General features: G+C 35.0%; 1 protein-coding gene across 2 annotated transcripts; it reads left to right on the top strand.

Moving 5' to 3' along the window:
- Window positions 1-3,718: 3,718 nt before the first annotated feature.
- Window positions 3,719-19,470, top strand: LOC117115769. Of its 2 annotated transcripts, none has more exons than XM_033259700.1 (6): window positions 3,719-3,968; window positions 12,782-13,917; window positions 15,285-15,545; window positions 16,023-16,121; window positions 16,744-17,034; window positions 17,776-19,470. In XM_033259700.1, the coding sequence occupies exons 2-6, from the start codon at window positions 12,813-12,815 to the stop codon at window positions 18,150-18,152; spliced, it is 2,133 nt and encodes a 710-aa protein (XP_033115591.1). In that variant the 5' UTR covers window positions 3,719-3,968; window positions 12,782-12,812; the 3' UTR covers window positions 18,153-19,470. The 2 variants fall into 2 exon arrangements, with proteins under 2 accessions (XP_033115591.1, XP_033115590.1); XM_033259699.1 differs by having other exon boundaries at window positions 16,020-16,121.
- The last annotated feature ends 570 nt before the right edge of the window (window positions 19,471-20,040 follow it).

The raw sequence follows: 20,040 nt of genomic DNA, 5'->3' as shown, positions 1-20,040 counted from the left end.
GCAGCTGCAATACCATAACAACAATTGGAGAGTGTTGATTTTGGTATAAATTGTCTAGAAGTTAAAATCTTATATCAATCTTGGCAGATTATCAGAAAATGATGAGCAATATTTTATTTTTAATTACACTATCAACAAATGCTATTTTTAGGATTTGTAATGAAAAATATATTTAAAAAAAACTTATTACATCCTCTAATAGGCAGCAGAATGTGAGTAGTTTATTAATTATATAGAAATTGTATTTTCAAGCATTCTATTTTAATCTTGAAGATATTCCCCGCACGATTAAAATCGTAACGGTAGTAGGTTTGGTCTACGGGAGAAAACGTACCTGTCGTTAGCCATAGTAGCCTAGGTCAATACTAACTCCGGCTATATAAAATTGATTATAAGATTGAAAAATATTAATCTTATTATTGTAGTAGTGATACTATGTACACGTTTTAATTATTGTTATTTATTCATTAACGTTATTATATTTACATTTAAATTTAATGTATTGTTTTAGTATGAATTACTATGTCCATGTTAAATTAATCTTATTTATTAAAATTGTATATTTAAATAATATAGTAATAGGCATAGCCGAGGTCTAGCCTAGGCTAGGCCTAAACAAGTGACTATATATGTGAGTGTATAGAATTATGAAAAATATGAATAAAAACGCAAAATTGTGAAAGAATAAAGTAAGAAGGAAGAATAGGAAAGAGATTTAATGTTTATGTAAATTCGATTTCGAATTATGAAAAGTGTAGGCTGTGGCACCGATACCTCTGACGATTAGTGCCCAAAAATGTTTACAAAAACGTAATGCAATAATGGCATATTGACTACCGGTACTATTATATATTTTCGGAAAATATTTCACCCGCTCCAAATCTCTTTTCTATTCTTCCTTGTTGCTTTATTTTTTCATTAATTTTAATTCATAATTTTATACATTAAACATATAGACACTAGGCTAGGAGGCCTAGGCTGGGCCTCAGCTATGCCTATTATTATATTAATTAAATATACAATTATAATAGATAAGATTAATTTAATATGGAAATAGTAATTCATACTTAAACAATACATTAAATTTAAATATAAATAATATATATAATATCGTTAACGAATAAATAACAATAATAGTACATAGTATCATCACTATTACAATAATAATAATATTTTTCAATCTTATAATCAATTTTATATAGCCGGAGTTAGTATTGACCTAGGCTACTATGGCTAACGACAGGTACGCTTTCTCCAATATAAAGGCTTTTTCTGTGAATGGAATAACCTGTACGAAACACGAACTCTTGTAAACCAAACCCAGAACCGTTACGATTTTAATTGTGCGGGAAATATCCTCAAGATGCAGTACAGATGGCAGAAACCTTTTTGGTCAAGTGTTTTAAACCATCAACAGACCTTGAGGCATTTGACGATCTACGCCTTGCTGCATTTGATAGCAATACCCTCAAGATGGACTTTGGGAGAACAGCTTGTACCTCAACTAATGCAAGAAAACATATCTATAGAAGCTACCAACAGCAGCTGTGTGTGTTCAAGCCCCATTAGAGATGCCACATCAATTACCAATGCTGAGAATTTTGGTTTTGTAAGGAGTGGTAGTTTATTAGTCCCTGATATTGTGATCTCAAAACCTGATGGCCTGCCAGATCCCTGCACGTGTGGCAAATGTGCTCGCAAGAATTCGTGTCCCTGTAGAAGAGCTAGAATAAAGTGTTGCAAGTACTGTAAATGCAAGGGTGGCGATTGGGGGTCAGTGCATTTGTCCTAATGTCCTTTGTTCCGAAGGACCTTTGGTCCGAAGGTCCGTTGGTCCGAAGTAATTAATTCAAATATAGACAAAAATATATTTGAAGAAAACACATGTTCGGGACCACCACCTAGGTCTATATTGGCTAACAATATACAATTATTGCTAGCATGACTTGTCAGCTCAGTTTATGTATATTTTCAACAAATTATTAGGATTTGAAAAGATTCCAAGCGAATGGAGCGTAAGTATAACTTCCTAATGTTGAAGCAGGAGACAGAAAACAATAGGGGAATTCAAGTAACTTCCATTCGGTGTTTGGAAAATCTTAAGAGCTTTATTTACTTATGGCCGATGGGAGTTAACTACTTTCTCACTTTCACAAAATAGACACATTAAAAATGGCGGCGAAAGCATCGAGGGGGGAGGGGGGGTAAATGAAGGGCAAGGTATGAATTTTTTCTCCTCGACGGGAGAAAAGTGAGCGTGGTGTCAATTAAAATGTTTCGGAAGTGGTCCATGGGGCGGATCCCGGGAAAATGTGACAATTAATTTAGGGGTTTCAGAGGGTTATTCAATCAATTCTAAATAGATAATCTACTAATATGTAGAAAATACATATATATTTTTTCTCCCCGACGAATTGTGTTTTTTTTTCCACTCTTCAGGGGGGTGGGCAACAAATTTTCTAATGGGAATTTTCACCTACCCCTGTGCCCCACTGCACATTAGTAAAATAAATAATAGTAATATTTATTTTAACAATACTAATAGTAATAATACTAGTATGGTAATAATAACGATATTTAAATATCAATTTTAATAACTAATTAGTGATAATAACGATATTGAAAGTGATAATAGCAATAATACAACAATAATAAATTAAAGATAATGTTTATTTTTATAATAATAGTAATACTAATTATTATTAATAATAATAATAATAATAATAATAATAATAATACTTATAATACTAGGCCTACTTAGTAATAATAGGGTAATATTATCGATAATAAAGGTGACAACAATTCAACAACAACAATAATATTAATAATAATAATATGAGTAAAATACCAATAAAACATGTCCCCAATAACAATAACTTTTTAAATTACTATTATTAAAATAATAATACTAAGACTAATAAATAATAATAATAATAATAATAATAATAATATTAATAATAATAATAATAACAAAAATCGAAAATTATTTATTATTTATATGGTACTGTAATAATAATAATAATATCAGCAAAAATTTGAACAATATATAATGTTAATGCTAAGACTAATAATTACCGGATAGAGATTTTGGCACACATCCCATGTTATTCCTAGGGTTGATATTAGTCTATAACAGTTGACAAATTCTCTCCTAAATGAAGTGCATACAAATCTTTGTCAGGTCCTCTACTATTAACAACTCCCTCCATACGGCACACGATTTTATGCTCCACATTCATTGAAAAAATGTGATGCCTGTATCTCGATTCTTCAAGCAACTTGGACTCTGCTCTGAATTTTTGACCTGGAGCATGTGCTTTAATGATTTGGATTTTAGTACGCTTGTATTGTAATCTTTTGTTCGTTATACTGTAATTTTCTTGTATCTTTTGTGATTTAATCATTATTTACACATATATATTATACCGGTACCAATTATTAATTAGCTTATTACAATAATCATCAATTAGAGGCTACATTATTTTATTATTATTAAATCACATACATGAGTCCAGACGATTTTGAAACTCGGATTTTGGCGGGAAATTAAATTGTTTATAAAAAAAAAATAATAATACGCTGTACGGTACTTCCTGAGTTTCTTGATAGAGCACTTGTAGCAAGCGATGAGTTGTGCGATTTGAACCTAGAGAAGTTAATTCGAGTTTCCTGTGCTGAGGTGCAGTAGTACAGTCACTACTTGTCAACCGTTCTATTCTTGATCTTTCTGCCGCGCAGAATGTTTTCTGGGGACAGTGCTTCGTAGAGTACTTGTTCAGAAGCACACTCCTGAACTGTCCAACTATAAGAAGCAGAATGCTAGTAGCGATCTGAGCAGTAGATAATTACATTCATATGACGTTCTCAGAAATTTTATATTCTTGAAGTTGTTGGAGTTTCTAACAGCTGTCTCGAGTTGATTAGTGACTAATTCTGGTCAATAATTACGGTACGCAAATCAGGTTTCTGTAAGTACTACGATTGTTATATTATTATCTTGATTTTATCATCCTGCGATCTAAAAATAAACAAAAAATAAGCCGCAGGAACACAGAGGAAGTACTGTTATGTACATTGGAACCGGTTATAATTCCATCGATCTTTAACTAATTTTGCTTTTCTCCTACCTTCCTAACACTACCTATTATTTACTGTTAAAGCATAACGTGCCGAATTTATTAGTATTAGTATTTTTATTATTATCATCATCGTCACCACCACCGCCATCATCATCATCATCATTAATATCATCATTATCATCATCATCATCAGCAACAACAACAACAACATCATTATCATCATCACCATCATCATCATGATCATCATCATCATTATCATCATCATCATCGTCATCATCTACATCAACATCATCATCATCATCATCATCATCATCATCATCATCATCATTATAATAATTTCTCTAAATTAGACTTAAGGGAAATATTTTTAGTGTTATTTTCCCCTTAACGTCATGTTATTTTCCCCTTAACGTCGTTTTCTTAAATTTTTCTCTAATTTCTCCATTGTCTAAGTTCCACTTTAAAGGTATGGTGGGTTTTAGTAACATCATTATACTTTCTTATTTTTATTATTATTATTATTATTATTATTATTATTATTATTATTATTATTATTATTATTATTATTATTATTATTATTATTATTATCACATATGATTATATGATTATTAATATATTTTCTATACATTTTGTCTTGTGAAGGTTTAAAAAAGAAAAGAAGGCCTAGCTTCACCACTAGACACATTAGATGAGTATAAAAACAGGTTATTTATTTGGTGTTACCAATTTGCCTGGAGCGTAGACCTATAGGCCCATAGGTCTGTGCTTAATGTATAAAGTTGAAACGGAAATAAACGGAATTAAAAAAGCTTGTCATTAGTAATAATGTTGGATTTCCTTGACGTACGTCAGTCAGTTTCTATAATTATGATTCTAATCAATTATCTCTAGGAGTTTGCAGGGTGTTTTAAATTGTGCCGGTAAATCGCTGCAAGCAAACACGTCGTTACTGCTATTGCATGATATATCCACTTCCGAATGGTCATCGGAGGGTCAATTAATTCCTATTCTGCATAGTTATAATTTCTGCCAGAAATTTAATTACTTTTGTAGGGTAACGATTGTGAACCATCTTGCAACTTATTAAGATTGATAACTTGCGGGTATTTTCTTGATTTGTATGTTTTTGTTTAGTGAGGAGGAGGAGGAACGTTCAGTATTTCATTAATGTCACGTGATTGACAATTAATTAATTGCGTTTTATGCAACTTGACCGGTGCTTAATGGGAAACTTAAAAGAGTTTTCGGGTTGGCTTATCAGCTCAGTTGATGGGTTTTTAAGGTGTTATTTTACATTTAAAAAGAGTTATCCTACGTACAGAATATCCCTTCAAAAAGTCCTTAAAAGTAATAGTGAGCAGAATGGCAATCAATAATGTGTCTTGAGAATCCTGACGACGGTGATAATGTTTTATAAAGACACGATTATTTCTTTAGCAATAAACAGCAAAATTTATTGAAATTAGGACTTGATAATTACCTATAAAGTGTTTTTACATCATTAGGTCTGATTGTATTGTTCAAATTCGATTTGGCGCTTGCATCTCCTTTCAATGAATTAGCCAACTAGATTTTGTTAAAGAGGTCAGGGTTAATTGTTATCACATTGAAATGATTTAGCCTACTAACCTCGAGTAATAGATATTCTATAATCAAATCGAGCTAAACATCAAATTTATATTTGGCGAAGAGAACAGAAACTTTCTCAATTCACCAAAAGTAAAATTACATAAATTCACACGACGCTAATTTTTTAATCTACTTACAGTTATCAAAACGCCTTAATATGATACTGCGCTGAACCGTGGAGAACCATGAGGCGGATCCAGTAGGGGCACGGGGGCACGTTCCCCCTGTTTTGCTACTAAATTTTCAATGCAAATCAACGTTATTTGCTACTCACTTACCTATTCTGAGACATGTTGTGCCACCCACCCCCGCCCCCACCCCGTCAATTCCCATCACTGCTCTCCTTGTGTTTCAGCTGGAGGGCTGAATTACAAGTTACAAACCCGCACCGTCTTTCGGGTGCCGTTGACCCCGTGTGCGATGGTCCATGGGTACGTACGTTAAAGGACGCAGTACACTCTTCGGAAAAGAGTAGAGGATTGTCTCCTGGTGTATACTGCCCAATTCACCACCAGAAGAACCCCACAGAAAACAAGTCGGACTTAATGGTTTATCCTTGGTGTAACTGACACCACAAAATAATCCTGCCTGATCATGAAATATAAAACAACGATTTCAATACTTGAATTGTTCTTTTGCATATTTATTAAGTGCAGTACCGGTAAGTCATTAACTTCCAATTTAATCCTAAAGAGATTTCTTTTTCTCTGCAGTTAACGCAGTAAACCTTCCTGTAGTGTCAATCAGACTTAACAGTTGATCAAAGAAAATAGGCCAGGAATACGCGCATATCCTACTGAGACTTTAAATGTTTTTACGTTGTATTGTGGTACTTAGCAATAATATCAAAGGGGAACAGTCCGTTGGACCTACTTTGCATAGGTATAATTGGCAGGTATCTGGATTCCGTATATAATGTTAGTGGAGCATGCGTGTAATCGAGGCCCTATTCTGATTGATCAATTTAATTGAAACTAGTACGGGAAGGTTTACTGCGTTAACTGCAGAGAAAAAGAAATCTTGACTTACCGTTACTGTAATTGATAAATATGCAAAAGAACAATTTAAGTATTGAAATCATTGTTTTATAATTCAGGCATGAGAATTTTTTGGTGTGAATCACACCCCGTGAACCTAACTAGGGATTTTTATTGCGGGACCCTAACCGAGGCTCTGTTTGGACTCCGCTTCCGGACATCGGACCCACTTGTCAGAAAATTTCTGAAGCGACCGTTGCTTTATTGAAAGTTCAATTACATACTTAATGCTTCTAATTAATGAGAAATTTAATGTTTTTATTGATTTTGTAAATGGTTTTTGCTGATTTGACCACAGACCCATAGGCCTATTAAGGTATGTTCCGGGAATGTGGTCGCGGAATGCTTAATTTTGCTTAATATCCTTTCGTCAATCATGACTATTCTAAATTCCGGCATTGACAGTCTTATCGGTAAAACCTACTATAACATTCATTTAAAATGTCACATGACGTAATGTGACACGGTAATCATGCTACATAGTTAATGTTATAATGAGTGAAAATCCGAGCCTTATTGAGTTGGTACAGGAAACGTGAACTAAACATGAAAATTCAATTTAACGAATTTAGCGTTACAGTAAACAGACATAGATCCTGTTATGTTGTTTTATACAGAAAAAAAATGAATTCAAAATGTATTTTGTTTAATATTCCAACACATTATTTAAACACGCAAACAGTTCTCACAAAGATGTTTTTTCAGATTTTTTTTTTACCCATATTCTCTGAGTGTATCTAATGGTAGCGGGGATAATGTCTACTTTTATCTGTACTTGATTATTTGTTGTGAGTGGCATGTCTACTGCAACTGGTTAGGTATAGGCTTTTACTTTTTTTCTAAGCTATTAGGCCTATTACTGCTAAATGCAAGTCACCAAAATCAGAAACCAATTTGGCAAACTGAGAGGATGTTCCATAATAAGTCAGCTCGTAATCGTCTGCGTCTGTCCATTAAATTACATTTTTCTCGTTTAGTTAATTGTTTTGAATATATTTTCTATTGTTTTGATTTGATTTGACGGTTTTATATAGTTATTTGTCAATGACATCTCACATTAAGTTTGTTTTTAAGAAAATGAAAAAAAAAATCAGTCATTTATGCGCAAATTGTAATATAACTAAATTGACTTATTTGTATATAAATTCGTCACTATTAATTAAAAATATATATTGACCAGGGGTGCGACTAGAGATGACAAAGCCCAACACAAAGTGGTCACCTGTAAACCCCTGGCCAATAGCAAATAGGGTCAAGATATCTAACACCAATCACTGCATTGTGGGCTCACGTGAGGCGTTAAGCTTATGCATACTTATACATTAGTCCTATAAGAAAGATGGATTTGCTTATATGAATTTAAATTGGCGGGATATATCTATCAGAATTATGATCATCCCCAGGTCTCTGTAAATATGACTAACGTGACAATTCACAGCTACATCAGCAGGCATACAACCCTTTTAGCTGACCTGCCGTCGGAAAGACCTCGATAGGCAACCTTATTCCTGAACGATCTGACAAAGACGATGACTAATTCGTCTATGTATACTACGACCCTGGCCAGCTAGTAGAAATGTTCTACAGTACTTTAGAATAATGTAAATAAAGGCCTCTAGCAAGTATAAAGTCAGATATGGTCACTGATGGAGTAAAAAAAAAACCCTCAAATAACCAGTACTGTACATCAGTTCAGCATCAATATTACAAGTATTTTGAACTCACCGCACAAACCTAAAACAAACCACAAAAGCCACCACCTTCAGTTTGATGATATCTGATGTTACCGTCAACATTGCATTGCACACTTTCCTTGTTATAAGTCTGTGAGAAGTATAGGCCTACTGTAAATCGAAATAGAGTTTTGTTTTGATAATCTATTTTTAATTGCAATAAAATACTAAAATTGAGTTTAGGAAACCGATTCTTCCAGTGGGCTGTTCAGGCATTTTACTAGCCTTACTGGAATATTGTATATTCTCTTTTGTTATGAAAAAAACTTGTAGGATATAATATCATCAACGATTTTAAGAGCTAGGCTAATTTAAACCCAGTTACACTGAGACCCGCATGAGGAGATTGAGAGAATTGGAGCATTCTATGAGCGGAATTTAGAACCATTTGGAAAAATGGGAGCTAAAAATGTTCGGTCGCAATGTCAGATATTTAACAAATTTCCAAACCCTAAGACTTTGGTCAGTCTTGTAGAACAATAACGTTCGGTATCCCCACCTGCAAGTGAATCCCAGCCATTGTCATTGCATTTAACCATGGGCGGATTTAGGGGGGGCGCACCTTATATCACAAACATTTTTTTTTTTTTTTTTTTTTGAGATATTTGAATGGATACACAATTCCATTGAAAGGTTGACTCATATCGCGCAATGCTTAGCTACATAGACAGTTTAAGCGCAGATGCACCAGCATGGAAACCTTTGTGCAATCAATCACTCTCTATCGAGGTCAGCAGGTATGTGCTGTCAGAAAACCCCATGCACAGTGACCACCGTACAGTACACTGATATGTGTGCATGTCTCCATTGACGACACCCCTTTAGTAGACTTACTCTTTTAATAAAGTACAGTTTTTGTGTAGACAACATTTGACACTTTTGACGTGTAAGTTTTGCTTCCTTATGGTTTTCAAGTACAGAACCTGGTTTAATCATATTGTGTAATTTAAAAGATATACTGTATGAAATTGTATAATCCTGTTGTCTCTAATTGACATGAAATAGTGGCGCGTAACAGGTGGGGAGGGGGAAGACTGCCCCCTGAAGGTTTTTACCCGGCTGAACTAGCCGTCGTATCGGGCTGGGTAATAAGAGAAAAGAAAGAGGGGAGAGGGAGGGAAAGAGAAAGAAGAGGAAGAGAAAAGGAAAGGAAAAAGGAAAAAGAGGAGAGAAAAATAAAGACAAGAATAAAAAGGAAGATATCATAATGACCATCCCCTGAAAGTGCCTAAAAATCTCAAATTTCTTGTCAGAGTAGGCCAATTTCCTCTAAAAATTGCACTTTTTCGGGATTTTGGATCAATTCCGACGAAATAGTTACACCCACAGTGTTTAAGTCTTCTTTTCCTACCAAAAACATCATAGGAGAGTGCTTCATGAATCCACTTAGTGAGAAATAGAACACTTGTAATTTACTCAGTGTTAATATACAGTAGCGGATTTTGTTGTTTGACGACTTTTTTAACGGTTTTAGGATATTAGTTTTCCTTTTTGCTGATTTTGTGATTTTTATGCTCAATGTTGCTGAGAAACTTCATCATGTTTTCTGGAAGTGAAATTTCTCTTTTAAAATGGTGTACATTTATGAGCCTTTGTATGTTGTCAAAGATTATGTTGTGAATAGATGAATTATTACTAATTTAATGACACGTGTCATAGTTGCATTTTGCAGGTACCCTTTATATTAAAATTTCTTTTAAAAGACATACACCTATTATTTTTTTTAAAATTTATTTGTTACTGAAAACTACCATGCTAGATAGTCAACATCGACTCAATACAACCTCATATTCCTCAAATGTGCTGGACCCCCACCAGGGGCTCTGCCCTGGACCCCGCCAGGGGGCCCTGGGCGGCCCCCTGGCCCCCAGCCTAAGGCTGCTCGCTTCGCTCGGACATTATACCCCCCTTTTTTTTTCTGGCAGGCTGCATCCGTCCATGCCCTCGGTGCTTCGTATTTTGGCTGGTCGTCCATCTTTACTTTGACGCCCCCCCCCCCCCTTATGCTAAGTCCTGTATCCGCCCCTGTTAACCATATGCTTCCTGTAAGAGATGCAATCAACCATCCAATACCCTACAGTCGATGACATACCCATACTCTCAAATCAAAGAGATGGGAGACGACATGTGTTTACCCCGTTGGTGGAAGCAGAGACACGGTGGGTCTGGTTATACGTACGTCATACAATTGTTATATGCTGCTCTCGTATTTTTGTGAGAAAATACAACAAAATCCTTGAATCAAGAAGCTATAAAACATCAACACAAGTAATCAGACTTTGATTCTGATTCTCGTTCTCTCATCAGAAAATTATTTTATCCTAATAATCATTTTGATTATAGTCGTGTGAAGCTTTTGCCGAAAATAAATTTAATTAATAATCACATGGTTCACTCTTCGATGCTTTTTTAATGCTGAAGTGGATATTTAGGTTCCACTCCTGAATCCGATGGTGTATTTAGTATAAAGCGTTCCCTGATTTTACCTCTTCAACAATATTTGCAATGTTACACAGCTCAGTATACTTTTGTGCCTGTCAGATTTACGCTATGGTAACTGCACAGTCCACAATGTGATCACCTATTGGTGTTATCCACCGTGTTAATTATTATTAACCCCATAATACTCTTTAAATGTTGGCAAATGTTTTTTGTACCTCTTTTTGATAATTGTAATTCTGTCTGGTCGAATTGTAATGATAAACTTTTCAAATTCTCTTTCAAGTAAGCCTACTAGTTACTAAATAGACTAGGACGAATTTTACTCTCCGCAGATATAAAAACCCCTGTTGTAGATATGTTAATTCTTTAGGATGATACAAACTTACCGATAAATGGCATACTTTGTTTGTTATATAAAGATATGATCAGGAGATATGAGCCTGAATGCTTAATATAATTATGTTAACTATCCTACAGTTTTTCTCATTCTGGTCACGGGTGAGAAAGCTTGTTACTCTACAGTCGGTGAGTTTTTAATTAAAAATACAGTAAACTATAAGGAAAATATCCCGCTGATTAATATAAACGAGTGGTACTTGATTTCTTGCTTCCGAAGAGGCATCCATTAGTATAAGTTTGATGAAGATAGCCTATCTAATAGTGACTTACCTCAAACTTTAATTGACAAGGATTGAAATATGTTAATTATAGACACAAAGTATACTACATAGTCCAGCTTAGAATACGTAATAAAGTATGTACCATCTCTAATAAAGCTGAACAATATAAGTATGTATAATTATGTTTATGGTAAAATAAATTTAACGTAAATAATGAAAGAATAAAGGAAGAAACAGAGCAAAAAATCGCAGCTTCATATATACCGAAAGTTATACAATAATAATAATACTTATTATATTTTACTTAAGCTTCTAATTTCAATTGTACCCCTTTCTCTTCATCTGAGTTTATTGGCAAGCATGGAAAGTGACGTCCACAGATCCTTGAAAATGAGGAAATTGCACTGAATTGGGGAAAAAACCCCGCTCAGTAACATTTGTATGTAAATATTACCATTGAGACATATTTTTACACATTTTTAACTATTTAACCGCAATTAATACGGATGAAGGAATTTAATTTTCCTCTTGCAATTATTCTGTCTGTATATTGTGGATTATGGTAATTAGCAACCCTGAATTTTTGAAGTTCGGCGTTTTAGTAAATATATGAGGAAAAAATAAAACAGTGATTTCAGTCATTGAGAGAGGGGGATACGAAAGGGTAAGTCCGGGATATGATTCAAGATAGCCGGAGGTAATGTTATACGATATTTCTCAAAATCTGACTTTGACCTCTGTTAAAATTTTAATTGAAGTTAAATGTGTAGTTATAACTTCCCAGCAAACACAAAACGAATGGCGAATTCTCCATTATATAATAATAATTTTCAGTTAAAAACTATCGACAATTGGAAGGTAAACAGTAGTACATTATTGTAATAATTGCGATCAAATTGTTAGTTGAATACGTTTTCCCTAAATGCCAAGTACCTGGCTAGCTGATTAGTTTATTTTATTTTATTTGTATTTTAATTATTTATATTATTTACACAATACATGCTCCAAGGATTGTCAACAGCGAATAAATTAATGTCCTCCTTGTAAGTGAAATCCATTTCACAAAACAAACACACACGCGATGCTTTACAAGAAATAAATCTCAACAAGCTATTTAACATTATACCCGATAAGGCAAAACTGAAAAAACTTGTGTGTGTTTAGTACACTGATGGTGATAAGGATCATAACTTATTAGGTTGTGTCTGCTTTATTCGAGTCTTATCTTTGTGTAATTTCAGGCTGTTTAGAATCAGGCTTCGCACTTTAGCCATGGGAGGAAACTGCTCCAAGGCAGAGAACATCGAGCCAGAAGACAGGGCACCATTCGCCAACAATAACAAGCCATGTAACAATATTGACTTGCCAAATTTCAACTTGTACGAATCACTGACTGCCCTTGGGGCTCGCAGCACAATCGGAAGAGTTCGCGACGAAGATGAGTATGCGGGAATATTTCCAGCTGAAGACCTTCTTGGTGAGTCCAAAGCATTGCTAGCTAAGAACCTTGATATTTTGAAAGGCACATCCGATTTTACCACAATATTTGCCTTCGAGGCTCTTCAAGCAATTCATGGAACATCGACAAGACATAAGCCTGACGAAGAGAGACAGGTTCTCGGCGACTTTCTGGCAGATATTGGCTACGCGGAATTATTCTTGCGCATGTGGCACTCCTTGGATACCGAGGATCTATATGACGAAGAAAATGGCCGGGATGCTCTGCTGAATCTGAAGAAAATGAAATCTGGTTTTATGAATTTCTCTGACGCTTCTCCGCTGATGTGTAAGAGATTGGGCGAGTGCGGTGCCCTGTCGCTTTTGCTTACTGATCTTGAAGATCCAAGGTTAGAGGTTTCAATGTTGACGGATAGAAGCCGTCGACATGCGGTTAAAGGAACTCTGGGAATTTTACATAATTGCCTGCGCATGCAAGAAGAGAACAGACAACTTCTACGTGATGACTCCGTCATTGAACTCCTTATGAACTTTACACAATCTACATATCTCATAGTAAAAGCTACCTGTTACTTAGTGCTTGCCTATATTGTTGAAGAAGATGATAAGGACGATATTCATGACCAGTGTATTGAATTTCTAGTGCGCATGCTTGAGGATGCCCTGAAGAACCCCGATCATGTCCGGAAACGGTATGGTTTTACCGCTGGAGAAACAATACGTGCACTGCGCCATATGTTGTTGAAAGACTCAAACAAAACGAGAATCAAAAAAAGGGGAGTTCTGCCATCATTTCGGAAGATGTTGGAGAACTCATTTAGCTCAACTGATCAGCTAATTTCTATAGAATGCATGTGGAACATGGCATTTGTAGACGAAAATCGTGAAGCTATACTCAACACCGAAGGGACCATTGAAGGTAGGCCTTTTATTTCTCTGACACATCTTTTTGAGAGGTGGCTCTTTCCAACAGGGGGCTCTGTCCCTGGCCCTTGTCCTGTGGCGGCACTGCTGATTAGATTTTGGTGCAAGAGGATGAAAGTTTGATTCCTGTAAATGCAGTACTTTAAAGGGCTTTTGGGTAGGGCAATTTACTATAATTACCTCGTCAGTCGGTTTGGAGGTTTAGCCGTTGGTGTTATGTACATAATAGCATGTGTGCACGAAAAAGAACTCAGATTAAATGTAGGTGACTACCTTTTAACGTATGACCTACTGCCTATGGTAGACAAAGCACTGAGCTCACTCTTGGTCTTCAAATCCAGGTTTCAAAAAGGACCGCAAATATTACATTTTACATTTTATTTATTAATGTGTACTAATAACTGAACTTCTTATCTGGGGCTGTATGGGAACTGTCTAAAATAATCATTTTACCTTTATTGGCCTGAATTGTCACTGGGGTTAAGCCAAAGGAAATTTAATAATAATAATATGTCATATTTGTTGAAATGAAAATCCTGGGACACAACTTGCGCTTCCCCAAATTAGTATCAGAACAGCGTTGTCTTCCTAAATGAATACTTCCCGTTCATCTTCATATATCTTGGCTTTGGATGTCCGCTCAATGAGACCAAAAACTCCCAAAAACTCAACCAGTGACCTTTTCATTGAGAAGACTTCTTTCCTGTAGGATTTATAACATAAAAAGCTAAAAATTATACTGTCCGTCATGAATTAAAAACTGAAAAATTCAATTTCAAATTGAACTTACAATAAAAAAAAATATATTGAAAAAAAATTCCTATCAATTTACAGACAGTTCAATAATGCCATTGAATTGGCTGCTTATCAGGTTTTAGTGGATTTCGTTTTTGATTTTTTATTAATGCTTTTTTTAATTATTTATATTTCTGCTATATTGTGTTTATTGACCATGAGGTAAGTTATTAACTTGCAATAAAAGATTTTATTGAGGAAAAGCGAGTTTCTTATCAATTAACGGACAGTTCGATAATTCATCAGTTTTTAGTAGTTTTCGTTTTTGATTCATGCCTGTTTTATTGTGTTCATTTCCCGTAAGGTAAAGTGAAAACCTTCAACTAAAGATTTGTAAACATAAAATATTTATTCACAGTAAAGCAGCCAGCGCTGTTATATGTATACAACATACTGAGTATATACCGTAATTCTAGATTTAATTTTCTTTAGCTCAGCATGTTTCTGGAAATCGTTGCTATTATATGGCTGTGCATACGGCAGGGTGCTTGTTTTTTCTGTATGTGCATGTGTCTTGCCGAATGAATAATTCACTAAAATTAATGCCTAAAATATACTCGTTCACAGCACTTCAAGACATAGCAACGAATTGTCGAAATACCAAAGTACAACAGGCTTGCAATGGTGCTCTTTGGGAGATTTTCAAAGGAGAGGTCTCGGAAGTTGAAAGCATCGGTGGGGCCAAAGGGGGTGCTAGATCTGGTAGTCGAAAGATTGTAGAGCACGTAATGATAAGCTACGAAGACTCATCAAAGAATGCAATGAACTCCTTAAAGGAAAAGATAAAATTACATGGTTTCAATGTTTGGATGGAAGAAGACAAAGCAGGTGACGCATGCAAAATCTATTAATTATTATATAATAAATAAAAAATGATAAACATAATATTATGAGGCAGTAGCTGGGCATGGTCTGGATATGGAAGGCCTACTTTTATTTCATACGTCTACCAGACTAACACGACTCTACACTCTATTAAACACAAATGAAATTGATTATTGCACTATTATTGTTGTTATTTATTTTATTATTATTATTGCTATAAGCCAATTCGTAGTTTGAACTGCGCATGTCCTCATCAGGGTTAATCAACATAAACAAACATACACACACAACATAGGCTAATATCGATTGAACTTGAATACCTTAAATGGGCACTTTAATCTAGGAATAGGCTTATAGCTATTATTATTGTTTTGATAATTATTTGTTATTAATGTTATGTTGTTAAATATTATGTTTTGGATATTATGCACTGCGCATTCTAACATGTTCTAACCAAAAAAAAAATGTTCATTCTAGAAGGCGACATGTTAACGTCTATGTCCCAAGCAGTGGAGAATGCTGCAGTAGTAATTGCCGGAATGTCCTCGAAATACAAAGATAATCTGGGATGCAGGACAGGTAGGCATGTAAAGCAGTTAAATTCATCTTCCAGATATTTCCCAATGCGAATGCAGCGGCGGCGATAGGATTTCGCTCCCCGGCCAAGGGGGGGGGGGGTGCTGATCCCCCTGACGAGAGCAAAGTGGGCGTCGCTCAAAATCTAGGTCTAGGGGGCGAATCCTTCAAAGGATTTTAGAATCTACTATTATGTAGAAAATACATATTTTCTCCCCGACGAATTGCGGTTTTTCTCCCCGATGACCGCCACTTATTTGGTGAAATACAAACTAATTGTGTCTTTTCAGATAATTATATTAATGAACGATTTTTTTTAAATAGTTTTTAAAAATTATTTTAAAGGGTTTCCGCAATTTAACAAGTACAATGTATGTTTAATTTGTTGAATCCTAATGATTATTGAGAAAAGCCACTGCCTTTAACATGAATTTATTCTCTCACCTGTTCATTTTTCAGTCAGACATGCTAAAATGATTGTATGTGTTGTTCAATTACTTTTGGATGCTCAATTACAAAAAATGGTCCTTGTTACTATAAACAATAAAATAAAATCCCTCAATAAATATAGACAATCCTACAGATAGAATGTCACGTTATTTTATGGTTTAATTTCCTCACACAGAGTTAACTTACGCCAAGCGACTTGATAAACCTATTATCCCACTGCTTATGGAAGAGAATTATGAGCCAGATGGGTGGTTGTCAGATATCGAACCGACCGAACCTTTGTATCTCTACCTGGACGAAGAACACCTTGCGTCATTTTTACCTGATGTGTTGCACATAATTGAAAGTGTTTCTCCACGAATGGCTACGGTTGCTCAACGAAACAATGAGCGGGAAGAGTTGACTGATGAAGAAGACGTGCATGCAGACAAAGATACAGACGAATGTACAGACGACAGTGTACAAGGTAATTGTTTAATGATACAAATAAGCCTATGTATATTACCTGTTAACTATCGGTGCCATTTGCTCTCAGAAGTTCGACGACCATGGTCTTTGTCCGTTTACATCTTCTGACTTTCTCACTCACTTTATACTTCAACTTTCTCCAGTCTTTGGTGTTACTCATTCAACTTTGGCATTTCTCCGCCTCTCCCTTCTAATTTTCTCTCTAGAAGCTCTCATTTCTTTTGTAACGTAACAGTTGTCAGCTTGTCTGGGCTAATTTCACAATTTCTTGTTCATTCTTTCCATGATATGAAACATATATGTCTACTTTTTAAGAAGCCACATTAAAAAATATATTAATGCTTCTATCCTATCAGCCATTGTGTCCAATATGAAACATTTTATTGCTATTCATATCAACATCTAAAGTATAAAATATAAATTGAAGTTTAATCTAGGTAGGAGACAAATAAAATAATTAAAAGGGCACTACATTTTTTTATATCTCTGACTCTAATCTCTGTTTAGAGTGGTAGTCAGGCTGATAGTCCATGTTTCAGATACACATAGAGCAATTTGTTGACACTTAGTATTAAGTATCCAAAATCAAATAAAATCAAATTAATATATAGTTGTCACCGATGTGTTGATTATAACTATTTTGGAATCAGTAAACTAAGGAATACTGATACAAATTCCTTTTTTTGTTTAAATTATTTGAGTTTTTATCTCATTATTCTAAATCTTGTATCTGAAACAGAACTGGGGGCAGGACCTGCCGGTGCTCAAGCTCTATCGTTGGTGGAAACTGATCAGTACCGCGAACCACCTCCTTACCAATCCCATGAACAAACAGTGCCACTTACGGGAGAGACGGACAAGAAGAGTTATGTCACAGATAAAGCTTTTCAATGGGCGAAGATTGACGTCCAGAAATGGTTGAAAGAATGCGGATTAGGCCAGCTTAGAAAGAAGTTGTCACGTTATGACGGGGAAATGTTAGGTCAACTCTACACAGTATCTCAACATGCTCCAGAATTCTTCTACTCCGCCCTAAGACAGGACCTTGGAATAAAAGATTTGTTAACTATCTTGAAGTTTACAAAGGCAATGGAAGCGTTAGGTATGCATTTTTAGATTGCCGACCATCAGTCGTAGTAAACCTCACTCGCAACAATGTATGTACTTATGAACATTTATAGAGTGAACTTGTTCCCACAATTGTAGATATACAAAGTTTGTAATTATTGTAATTATTAATACTTATATTTTTGATATGCTTCGTAATTCTAAAATTGTATTTTAATGACAATGGGTTAATGAGCATGTAAGAGGCAAACAAATATATTTATCACTCAGAGAGTGAATAAGGTGTGTGTGAATATCTTTGCATCAAACACCGGAATGCTCGAAAGTCTGATACACCTTCAGATTTTGTATGTTATATCTCGTAGTAGCATGCGATGGGAGTCATTAGATGTACAAAAGACTGTCCAGAGCAGAAAATTCGCCTGTTTACTAGATATTTCATTCACACATTTACTAATATAATATCCAACATTTATAGTATTACTATAGGCATATTTCGTTGTAAAAAGAATTGTTCTAAAGCATAATGGAAAACGAAAGACTTCCTTTGCATTGATATTAAAAATGATATTAAAAATTATTATTTCATAAGTGTACAACCATTTTTCGACTGATTTATAGTATTACTATATAGGCTAGCTTGGTCTATATAGACGTGACCTAATTTTGACGCTTTTTGTTTACGGTTTTGTAAACAGTGCCAAGATTCAGGACAGACGCGCTGCAATGATCACTTGGAAACGAACAGGGTATCTTGCGTTTGTGTCTAAGCTGTAAAACTATCTATCATAGTCGAAAAACAATTAATGCGCTTTTTGATCTAGGCTAGGCCTATTTTTATGTAGGCTGCATTTGAAAACGTGTATAGGCCATGTTGTACACGTAATGGTCACTTCCGAAGGATGGTATTCTGTAACCCGTATTTGGCAGGCAAAACACAGGGGTGGAGCCAGGGGGGGGGGCGTTTCCCCCGTCGGGGAGAAAAGCACAATTCGTCGGGGAGAAAAAAATTATATGTATTTTTTTACATATTAGTAGCATCTAAAATCAATTAAATAAGCCTTTGAAACACCTAAATCGCACCATCCCCCCTGTCGGGCAAACCCTGGCGCCACTCCTGGCAGAATAACTTGATGGAATAAAACTAGAGACTGGTATATTGATTACACCAGTTTTAACCAACTGCGCTACCATGATGTCGGTAGTGGTGTGTTTTATTCAAGAGACGTTTATTTTTTGGGGTGTAAATGGATGCGTATAGACTCAAACGTCCCTTAATTTCACTGTAAACGTGGAACTACAGGACATAATTACCATCAAAATGTGTTATTGTGTGATCATAAAGACTTATTGATCCCAAACAGGTATTAAGAGAAATGAAATTCTACTGAAGTAGAATAGTATGTGTTGAGAATGATGTCGCTTCCATTAGTTTTATTCCTTTCAGTCATTTGGCGGTGGGGCATTTATTTGAGGGAGGCGTTTATTTCAAATGAGGCTCTGGACGGGGAATTTATTCTGTTGCGTTTATTTGATGGAGGTTTTATTCCAAATTATGTTCTAGTGGAGGCGTTTATTATTCGAGGGGGAGTTTATTCAAATCGGGGCGTTTATTCGAATATTTATATGGTAATTTAATGGTAGCTGAGTGTAACCACAGCTCAAATGAAATTCTATTAATATCGCAACCTTCTTACTATTTAGCTACCGGTATCAATTTTTATTGCAGATATCCGCAACAGCGCAGAGTTTAGAGGAAATGTCCATAGCTCATACATACCATTGGTTTTAGAAACTTGGTAATGGTTATTAGTGTTTCATGAATAATTTTAATATTGTAAATAATTATTCTATGCTAAGTCTATGAAATTATCACTTTATTTATAATAAAGCATAATAAAGCATGGGTTAAATTAACTTAATGAACAAACATTTA

This window comes from Anneissia japonica, unplaced genomic scaffold (assembly GCF_011630105.1).
Source record: "Anneissia japonica isolate Jap-2015-1 unplaced genomic scaffold, ASM1163010v1 scaffold287962_len325480_cov183, whole genome shotgun sequence".
In the NCBI taxonomy this organism is placed as follows: domain Eukaryota; kingdom Metazoa; phylum Echinodermata; class Crinoidea; order Comatulida; family Comatulidae; genus Anneissia; species Anneissia japonica.
This window is presented reverse-complemented; position numbering and strand designations above follow the sequence as displayed.

Bases quoted from the DNA above. Each gene is read 5' to 3' on its own strand.
- LOC117115769 (XM_033259699.1), top strand. From the start codon at position 12,813: ATGGGAGGAAACTGCTCCAAGGCAGAGAACATCGAGCCAGAAGACAGG. The intron at 15,546-16,019 runs GTGACGCATGCA...TGTTCATTCTAG, and splicing joins GATGGAAGAAGACAAAGCAG to AAGGCGACATGTTAACGTCT. The intron at 16,122-16,743 runs GTAGGCATGTAA...TTCCTCACACAG, and splicing joins TAATCTGGGATGCAGGACAG to AGTTAACTTACGCCAAGCGA.